Source organism: Saccopteryx bilineata, chromosome 1 (genome assembly GCF_036850765.1).
Source record: "Saccopteryx bilineata isolate mSacBil1 chromosome 1, mSacBil1_pri_phased_curated, whole genome shotgun sequence".
Classification (NCBI taxonomy): Eukaryota; Metazoa; Chordata; class Mammalia; order Chiroptera; family Emballonuridae; genus Saccopteryx; species Saccopteryx bilineata.
Genome location: NC_089490.1, coordinates 349,086,387 through 349,096,987, shown reverse-complemented (window position 1 = coordinate 349,096,987; position 10,601 = coordinate 349,086,387). Strand labels below are relative to the sequence as shown.

At 50.0% G+C, this 10,601-nt stretch overlaps 1 protein-coding gene across 1 annotated transcript; it reads right to left on the bottom strand.

Moving 5' to 3' along the window:
* Positions 1 to 132: 132 nt before the first annotated feature.
* Positions 133 to 7,324, bottom strand: LAMTOR1 (late endosomal/lysosomal adaptor, MAPK and MTOR activator 1). The gene is made up of 5 exons (XM_066250681.1): positions 7,143 to 7,324; positions 1,883 to 2,028; positions 1,552 to 1,629; positions 1,076 to 1,202; positions 133 to 739 (listed from the first exon to the last, which is right to left on the bottom strand). The coding sequence occupies exons 1-5, from the start codon at positions 7,182 to 7,184 to the stop codon at positions 647 to 649; spliced, it is 486 nt and encodes a 161-aa protein (XP_066106778.1). The 5' UTR covers positions 7,185 to 7,324; the 3' UTR covers positions 133 to 646.
* Between the last annotated feature and the right edge of the window lie 3,277 nt (positions 7,325 to 10,601).

The following is a 10,601-nucleotide window of genomic DNA, read 5'->3' as shown; positions in this document are numbered from 1 at the left end:
GAACCCTTGTCTCCTAAACTCTTCTTAGTTCCCTAGAGGATGCTCCCCCACCTTTCCCATCTCACTGCTCACAGACTTGAGTAGCCAGAAGTAAGCAGTAGGGTGATGAGAGGACAGAGGAGCTAACAGCACTCAGATGAATACATTTCCTTTATCAAGGGAGACAAACCAAAAAAACAAAACCCCAAACATGTGTAAAAACCCAGGGTGCTCAAATACAAACTCAATTCATTCAAATTCAAGCTCGTCCAGACACTGGTCACATACCCTAGTGAGGTGCATGTGAGCACCAAGTCAGGGAGAAGGGCACAGGAGTGAGGCCAAGAGAAAGAGTGGGAAAGGGGGCCTCCACAGGCTCCCTAGTGATCACCCTCACAGTGGTACCTCCACCCCATCCCAGAGATACTGAAGACCCCAACCCCACCCCTGGCCAGGGCTTCAAAGGCCAGTCCCAAATGGTTCTACCGTTCCTTGCTCCATTCTCATTTGCTCAGGCTTCTAGCCTTGCTCTTCTCATCCTCCTCCACATTCTTCTCTGTGATTAGTAGCAGGTTAGGGTACTGAATAAGCCACAGTGAGGCTGGGGCCAGGGGAGGCAGGGTAGAGACAGGGTGAAGAGAGAAGAGCTGTCCAAAGACCCCTGTCTTCATGGGATCCCAAACTGTACAACCAGCTCCTCTCTTGCATCCACACGGATCTGAGAAAGTGCACTGTAGGCATATGCAGCTATCCTGGAGACCTGAGGCAGAGGGACCAGGGAGGAGACGAAAAGAGAGAGACAGGTGAGAAGGGAGATCCGGAAATTAGGGGAGGAGGATCAAATGGCCAGAGAGGAGGGAGTGTTGGCAGATAGGGAGCCAAAGAGAAAGACGGAAAAAAAAAAGGCAGGGGCAGAGAAGAGAATAAAGGTTGAGAGGAGGAAATGGGAAGGAGATAAAAATGTTAGAAAGAGGTGGGTATGAGCAAAGCCCACAAGCTAACAGGCTAACTCCACTTCCCTACCTCCCATGAGGTAGAGAGGGCGAACCCTCGCTACACCGTGGGCAGTGTGGGTGGGTAGTCAGGGATGGCTCACCTGCTGCAAGTCGGAGAAGGGGATGGGCTCGCTGGCCAGCACTTGGTGGGGCTGGCTGGTGAGAGACGGCAGTGGTGGTAGCTTCTTCCAATGGGTCAGGCTGCTGCTCAGCACAGTCAAGCGGGTGCTGGCCGAGGGAGGGGTGGGGTGGATAGTCAGGCCACAATCAGCCCTGCCCTGCCCTGCCCAGCTCAGCCCAGGTAAGCCTCCCTCAGATCAGAGAAGCAGGGTGATGTGGCCTTAGCTCACCACAACTCACTCTAGCCTCCCTCCCTTGGCCCCCACACCCTTGAGTGTCATAGGACAAATAGGGCTGATGTAAATATCTACTGATGGACCCGAGAGTTTGTGGTCTCCTGGCTACACCCAAATGAAGAGGCTGCACTGGGCCCCAAGCTCCAAAGCTGGATCATGGGTGATGGGGGGATGGGAGAGGCCCAAGTAGCCAGAGGGACCCAAGCTGGCCAGGTGATCACCTGTACTGCCTTGCCCGGTCCATGTACTCATGCTGCTCCATGCCCTGGGAGTCTGCAGCAGACACATCGATGATATTGCTTTGGGGGGAGGAGACAGAGAGAACATGACAGTATATCCAAGACAGACAAACAGGACTCACTGCCAGGTGCCAACTCCAGGGCTATCTGACAGCAGTGTCCCCTGCCCGCCTACTAAAGCAAGGCTGGGCCTGGAGGCACTTCTTCCCCCTTATCTTGTCCTATCCCCCATGTCCTGGGGTGGCTCCCTCTATTCTAGCCTTTAACATGGATGGAGGAGCTCAGCCCCAGGCCTGGTTTCTGTGATGCTCACCTGGCTGTCTTGGCAAGAATGGAGGAGAGCAGAGCCTGCTCATCTGTGCGAGCGGAAGGCAAGCTGTGGTAGTTGGGCTCGGCTCCGTTGAGGGCTTTGGTGGGGGGGCTGCTAGGGTCAAGCAGCAGTTTCCGCTCCTCTCGGTCCTAGGAGAGGTCATCAGGGAGAAGTCAGCCCCAGGGGCCTTAGTCTAACCTGCCTTTTCTGGGCCCTCCTCTCAACTCAACTCTGACCTTTAAGCTTTAAGCACCAAAAATATTTTTATTAGAATTATACCATGCCTGACCACGCGGTGGCGCAGTGGATAGAGCATTGGACTGGGATGCGGAGGACCCAGGTTCGAGACCCTGAGGTCGCCAGCTTGAGCGCGGGCTCATCTGGTTTGAGCAAAAAGCTCACCAGCTTGGACCCAAGATCACTGGCTGGAGCAAGGGGTTACTCGATCTGCTGAAGGCCCACAGTCAAGGCACATATGAGAAAGCAATCAATGAACAACGAAGCTGTCACAATGAAAAACTGATGATTGATACTTCTTATCTCTCTCCATTCCTGTCTGTCTGTCCCTGTCTATCCCTCTCTCTGACTCTCTCTGTCCCTGTTGAATTATACCAGTGCCCAATCATATGTTAGGTAAGATTCAGTTCCTGTTCGCCCTTGGGAGCTCAGCTCAGTTGTGCTCCAGGATGAGTTCAAGTGGAGCCAAGCAGTCACAGACAGCCTACAAAGATGGACAGAGGCACAAAGCAGGTATTCAGTCACTGCTCTGGAGCTTCATAGTCCAGCAACTTTACAAAGTTAAAATATTAGAGCCTGGAAGCCAGGAGAGGTGGAAATACCAAAAAGTGAGGTCTATAGGGGAACCTGAAACAAGTCAGGAGCCCAAGAATGGCCCTCCTGATCCCCCAATCTAGGTCCTTCCCTAGTAAGGCTGTCTGTCCCCAGGATAGTGAAACCCTGTGAGGCCAGACAGGGCCCTGGGCCCAAAGAGAAAGCAAGCCCAACCTCTCAATACCTATTCCTCATATTATTTCAGGGCAGGAGTCCCAGCCCCAGCCTTTGGGTCACATAGTCCAATTGTGTTTCCTTCTTGAGGCCAGGTCCTTTCTCCTCTCAAGTATATACTCTCCTCTCCGCTGATACTCTCCAACTTGGTGTGCCTGGCATATCCTGACCTAAACTTAACAGTGCAGCTGTTCCCTCCCTTGCCAAGGCACCACACCTCTATTGGTGTGGCTTCATTAACATTCAGCAAACCTGTTAACACTGCTAGCCTACACTGGTGATCACAACCCCTAGAACACTCAAGTCTCCCTGATCCTGTATAATTCTGTATTTCTTCTTGTCCTGGTTTTGTCCAGTTCTAATCTACTGCTCTCATTCTGGATACCACCCTACTTGAGCCCATCAGCTGCAAATCCCTGCTGGCTTTGTCAGCTGCAAATTGGATAAGCAGACCTGCTGGGTAGCTATCCAAGCCATAAAAGGGTGACAAAGCCAGCCCTGGCCACTTAGAGTATCATCCCATGACGACAAGGTGTCAGGTTCGATCTCTAGTCAGGGCACACATGGGAAGCAAGCAATGAATACACGACTCAGTAGAACAACAAATGAATGCTTCCCTCCCCTGCCCCTCTCGTTCCTTCCTCTCTCTGTCTCGAGAGAAAGAAAGAGAGAGAGAGAGAGAGAAAAAGAAAGAAAAGATCAATCAAAAAATTAAGCCCTGGCCAAATAGCTCGGTTGGTTGGAGTGTTGTCCAGAAGCACAGAGGTTGCTGGTTTGATTCCTGGTCAGGGCCTATACAGGAATAGCTCAATGTTCCTGTCTGCCTGTCTCTCCCTCCCTGCCTCTCTATTTAAAAAAGGAACAACAAAGCCAAGGAGGACAAGGGATCCATCTTGGCTAATGCCGACTCCCAAACCCTTAGTACCAGACGACCACCACCAGACCCCTCAGTGCTCCAGGCCTATCTCAGTTCCTACCACTGACTTGACCACTGCAGGCTCCCAGCTCCCCTGCCCACAATTCCACAACTCTCCTTGCAAAGGGCTACTTCCTCCTGCTCTGCCTGCCCCACCCTCAGCTGGTCCAGCCTTGTCACATGACTTCTGCTCAACTCTCAAGTGCCCAAGTGTCCCCAGTTCCTAGCAGCATGAGGCAGAAGCTATGGGCTTCTGTCTCATCACCTCCCAAGTCCTAGACACACACCCTCCCTAAAACACAGACTAAATAATAAAGGGCTAGAAAGACAAAATACTTGCCAAAGGATCAACTATCTCTAAGGAAGGCTGGTTCCACAATGGTGCCTGAGTTTGCTTCCAATTGTGCCCATCTCTCCCCCAGCCCTTCTTCAGACAGATCTTCCTGCAGGGCAAAGCAGTTTCTCCCCTATCAGGGGTCCGTCAAGAACAAGGCTGTATTCCTGAGACCTGGCCTTGCAGAGGGCATACTACTCCCATCAGAATGGACAAATAACATAGCCTCACTCACAAAGGATGAATGAAACATAGATGAAGGAACCCAGGAGTCAAGAGTTTCACTGTCTACCACAGCATAGACACATACGTGGCCTGCCCATGACTAGCCAGCGGGTCCATGGGTACAACTGGAAAAGATAGCTTGGCCCAATGCATAGAGCACATGGGTTGGTATCAAAAACCTTGGCTATAGCACTTCTCAGCTTTGTAATCTTTACTAAATCACTTAGTCTCTCTGAACTTTTTTCTTGCCTTTAGACATAACTTGTGACAGATGTTTGGCAAGAGTCAAATGAGATAACTGTAAAAGGGCTTTGAAAACTGTATTATGTTGTACATTTTTTATTATTATTATAATAAAGAGGCAGTGAGAGGGGAAGAGGGACTTGCCCAAGAGCTCAAAGAGGGACATTTCATTAGTGAATGGTTGTCTCATAGACCAGGTAAGTAGACTTTTGCCACATGAGGCCTCAAATGACCCAGCATTGACCAAATACTGTCTTCACGGGTTAGAAACAGAAGTCAGTGCCCTGGCCAGTTGGCTCAGCAGTAGAGCGTCGGCCTGGCGTGCAGGAGTCCCGGGTTTGATTCCTGGCCAGGGCACACAGGAGAAGCGCCCATCTGCTTCTCCACCCCTCCCCCTCTCCTTCCTCTCTCTCTCTCTCTTCCCCTCCCGCAGCCAAGGCTCCATTGGAACAAAGTTGGCCCGGGCGCTGAGGATGGCTCTGTGGCCTCTGCCTCAGGCACTAGAATGACTCTGGATGCGACAGAGCGATGCCCCAGAGGGGCAGAGCATTGCCCCCTGGTGGGCATGCCGGGTGGATCCCGGTCGGGTGCATGTGGGAGTCTGTCTGACTGCCTCCCCGTTTCTAGCTTTGAAAAAATGAAAAAAATAAAAAATAAAAAAAAAAAGAAACAGAAGTCAGAGCCCATCAGGGGCAAGGTAGAGACTGAGGAGAGCAACAAGCCCAGCTCTTCATGCTAGAAGCTTGTAACGTTTCCCATAAGGAAGGTATTAATCCTTCTTGACTCTGCCAGCAAGAGTCCACACTGTGCTTTAAAGGACAATTTCTCATAGGCCACAGCTTTCCCAGTAGGCAGGGATACTGCCTCTTCAATAAGCTGAGGTGGCCTGACCAGGCGGTGGCGCAGTGGATAGAGCGTAGGACTGGGATGCAGAAGGACCCAGGTTCGAGACCTCGAGGTCGCCAGCTTGACCGCGGGCTCATCTGGTTTGAGCAAAACTCACCAGCTTGGACCCAAGGTGGCTGGCTCCAGCAAGGGGTTACTTGGTCTGCTGAAGGCCCACGGTCAAGGCACATATGAGAAAGCAATCAATGAACAAATAAGGTGTCGCAATGCGCAATGAGAAACTAATGATTGATGCTTCTCATCTCTTTGTTCCTGTCTGTCTGTTCCTGTCTATCCCTCTCTCTGACTCTCTGTCTCTGTAAAAAAATAAATAAAAATAAAAAAATAAGGTGAGGTGAAGCAAAAGGTATTGGCTATGAGGCATGCCTAACATAGAAGAAATATGATTATGTGCTCATTGTGTTCAGCCACCCATGCCTCTCATACAAATGACATTTCCCAAGCCTAAATTCTTAACTTAAAACAGGTTCATGAGTCACAGGGGATATAATCCATGTCTGTGACCATCTACCCCACCAAACTGTGGGATACTTGCTGAAACCTTTCTGCTGTCTCTGTGTCTTGTATGTATTGAAAGTGGCACCCAGGCACAGAGGCAATCATAAAGGTGAATAGCCAACAGCTTAAGACTTCATCCTTGGGCCCTGGCGGGATAGTTCCATTGGTTAGAGCGTTATCCTGAAGTGCAGAGGTTGCCAGTTCAATCCCCAGTCAGGGCACATACAGGAGATCCATGTTCCTGTACAATAAACATTAAAAAAAAAAAACAAAAAAAACCCCACTACTTCCTTGGAAAGGCTCTCCCTCCTCAAAGGAGGTCAAGTGGGAAGAGCCAGAATTAAAGTGTGACAAGTGAGACTGCACCAAGAAGAAAAGGGAGAATTTAAAACTCCCAAGTCTAATTCTTCTTGCAAAGGGAGCTGATCTACAGCCAAATTCCCAGGGCAAGAACCTCTCTAGATAGAGGAACCTTCAGGCTCCAGACAGGGACTGACCTGGAGGAAGCCAAATTGAGCTCCCCATCCCATAGCCCTACTCCACAATCCAGCTGAAATTAATCTCGACTCGTTACTTCCCTTTAAATTCCCACACGTCCCAATGTCCTCATTGTGCCTATTAAATCCTTCAGTAACTCAAATGCCGGCAACTTCCAGTCCTTCTGACCCCAGATCAGCAGCGACCTTCCTTCTCCTACCCCAGGGACTGAGAGATACACAGATTCCTAATTTACCTCGGGAAAAACTAACTCTGAGCCTCAGCTTTTCCATCTGTACAATGGATTCACGAAGTCCACTAATACTGTACAAGCACAAGGAGGTGAGAAGGGAATGCTTACCAGAGACCTAGACTAAGGACTCTTCAAACTAAAGGTTTCAGGGTAGGGAGAGGTGAAAAGGGTAGTAGCTAGTGAGTTAGGCCGCCGCTTGCACACCCCAACGCGGGGACTGTGCAGAGAACTGGGGCTTTAACAGAAATAGAACGGCCCGGCGTCTCCTCCGTAATCTGTCCCCTCCGGGCCTCTGTACTCAGTAAGCCCCGCCGTCCAGCTCCCCCTCTTCAGCAGGTTTTTTTTCTGGGCCCCATGCCCCAGGGTCTCAGCCCTCACTCCCGAGCCCCGCCCGCGGCGGCCGCACCTGGTCCGAGTCCTCGTTCTCGCTGCTGTAGCAGCACCCCATGGCGGGGGTCGGGCCGGGCGCTCAGGCCGAGCGGAGGAGGGACTGTGTCCGTCAGGAGCCTTTCCGGTCACATGACCTGTGGCAGCACTCAGCAAACAACCGCCCGGACGACACTTTCCCAGAGCCGCTTTGCTGCAGCTGCGCCGCGGAAACCCCAGCTTCCGGCCCCGCCCCTACTGCGTCACCACCTCCAACCAATGTGAAGACGCACACTGCAAGGCGCGACACGTGATGGGGGAAAGGGTGGGACCGATCACAGGATTTTAGCTTCTCAATCTCTGAGCTCCAGTTCCCCTCTGTGGGCCGGGCGCAGAGACCTTCGCGTGACCTGTGTTATGTGGTCGCGTGATGACCAATCTATCTTTGTGGGCCAGTGATTGAACTTATACCAAGTGCCCTCATGATATGCTCTCCTAAATGCTATGGGAGAGGCGAGTGGGATACACACACATCGCCCCAGTTGCCAAGCGCCAGGTTGGGGCAGAGGATGTGACGGGCCCCAACGTAGTTCTCAACCTGGACTGGGGATCTGACACTTAACGGAAGGAAAAGAAACCTTACACTTTCACAAGCCAAAGCGAAGTGGAGTTGAATCCTGGTAGTGGAGATAGGGACACCATACTGACCTGCTTGCCCTCGGCATTTCTCTTCAATCCTGCTATTTGATGGTAGCTGTATTAGAACACACAAAGCTCACCATCAATGCTCTTAGAAAATCCCATGACTTCCACTGGACTTTGAAAATAGGTCCAAGTCTGTCCTTCAAGATCTTGCACTTTCCCACTCCAGGCCCAGAGGGTGGTGGTGGAGGGATTCCAGGAATGCCTCACCAGCCATAGGGAAATACTTGGTTTCCCGATTGACCTCCTGGACTTTGTGACTGGATCCTGGCATACTGTTTCCCCACCAGGTCTGCCTGCTGTCTTCAAGACTCAACAATATCCTCCTGTGTCTTCTCTGACTCCTTTCTCTGGGTCTCTCCGTGTTTAATCCCTATCCAGCACTGACTCATTTATTGAATCAAATATTTACTGAGTATCTGCAATATGCCACACACCATTCTATCTGAATATGTAGCAGTTTACAAAACAGCCAAGAGTCCCTGTATTTGCAGAGCATCTATTCTAGCAATCACATTATATTGTACTTTCTGTTACTTCACCAGTTTTGTGTGTGTGTATGACAGACAGAGGGACAGATAGGGACAGAAGAAGGGAAAGAGATGAGAAGCATTAATTCTTCCTTGTGGTTCCTTTGTCTTCTTAGTTGTTCGTTGATTGCTTTCTCATATGTGTCTTGACTGGGGGGCTACAGTAGAGTGACCCCTTGCTCAAGCCAGCAACCTTGGACTTCAAGCCAGCGACCTTTGGGCTTCAAGCCAGCGACCTTTGGGCTCAAGCCAGTGACCATGGGATCATGTCTATGATCCCATATTCAAGCCAGTGACCCAGTCAGAGGCAGATTAAGATCAGTTTGAGGCCCCAGGAGCAAAAGAAAAATATTGGACCCCTTAAAAAAGAGAGAGAAACAGGGAAAATAAAAATACGTTAACCTTATTTTTAAATAAAAAATATTATGTACTATTAATGTTAAAATTGCACATATGAAACCAAACTTGGTGTCATTAGAAAAGACTGTAAAGTTGGGGTTTTGTGGGGCCCTTCAGAAGTTGGGGCCTAGGGTGCGCACCAGTGCGCCAGCCTTTATGTTCGCATCTGGACCCAGTGCTCAAGCTAGTGAGCCCGTGTTTAAGCCAGTGAGCCTGTGCTCAACCCACCAACCTCGGGGTTTCAAACCTGGGTCCTCTGTGTCCCAGTCTGGCACTATCCCCTGTGCCACTGCCTGGTTAGGTTTCTTCTTTCTTTCCTTTTCTTATTTTTTATTTTTTTAGTTTTTATTCATTTTAGAGAGGAGAGGGGGGGAGAGAGAGAGAGGAGAGACAGAGAGAGAGAAGGGGGGAGGAGCTGGAAGCATCAACTCCCATATGTGCCTTGACCAGGCAAGCCCAGGGTTTCAAACCGGCGACCTCAGCATTTCCAGGTCGGTGCTTTATCCACTGCGCCACCACAGGTCAGGCCTTTTTTTTTTTTTTTTTTAGAGACAGAGAGAGAGTTAGAGAGAGGGATAGATAGGGACAGACAGGAATGGAGAGAGATGAGAAGCATCAATCATCAGTTTTTCGTTGTGACATCTTAGTTGTTCACTAATTGCTTTCTCATATGTGCCTTGACCGTGGGCCTTCAGCAGACCGAGTAATCCCTTTCTCAAGCCAGTGACCTTGGGTACAAGCTGATGAGTTTTGCTCAAACCAGATGAGCCCGTGCTCAAGCTGGTGACCTCGGGGTCTCAATCCTGGGTCCTCCGAATCCCAGTCCGACGCTCTATCCGCTGTGCCACTGCCTGGTCAGGCAGGCTTCTTCTTCTTCTTCTTTTTTTTTTTATTTTTTAACAGAGGCAGAGATAGACAGGGACAGACAAACAGGAATGGAGAGAGATGAGAAGCATCAATCATTAGTTTTTCGTTGTGCGTTGTGACTTCTTAGGCGTTCATTGATTGCTTTCTCATATGTGCCTTGACCGTGGGCCTTCAGCAGACTGAGTGACCCCTTGCTCAAGCCAGAGACCTTGGGTCCAAGCTGGTGAGGAGCTTTTTGCTCAAGCCAGATGAGTCCACGCTCAAGCTGGCGACCTCGGGGTCTTGAACCTGGGTCCTTCCACATCCCAGTCCAACGCTCTATATCCACTGCGCCACCACCTGGTCAGGCTTTTTTTTTTTTTTTTTTTTTTTTTTTTACAGAAACAGAGAGAGAGTCAGAGAAAGCGATAGAGACAGACAGACAGGAATGGAGAGATGAGAAGCATCAATCATTAGTTTTTCATTGTGCGTTGTAACACCTTAGTTGTTCATTGATTGCTTTCTCATATGTGCCTTGACTGGGGGCCTTCAGCAGACCGAGTAACCCCTTGCTTGAGCCAAAGACCTTTTGCTCAAACCAGATGAGCCCACGCTCAAGCTGGTGACCTTGAAGTCTCGAACCTGGGTCTTCCGCATCCCAATCCAACGCTCTATCCACTGCGCCACCGCCTGGTCAGGCTTCTTCTTTTTTTTATTTTTTATTTTTTTTATTTATTATTTTTTTTATTTATTCATTTTAGAGAGGAGAGAGAGAGAGACAGAGAGAGAGAGAGGAGAGAGAGACAGGGGAGAGGAGCTGGAAGCATCAACTCCCATATGTGCCTTGACCAGGCAAGCCCAGGGTTTCGAACCAGTGACCTCAGCATTTCCAGGTCGATGCTTTATCCACTGCGCCACCACAGGTCAGGCTTCTTCTTTTTTTTTAAAAAAAGATTTTATTTATTCATTTTAGAGAGGAGAGAGAGAGAGAGAGAGAGAAGGGAGAAGGGGGGGAGGAGCAG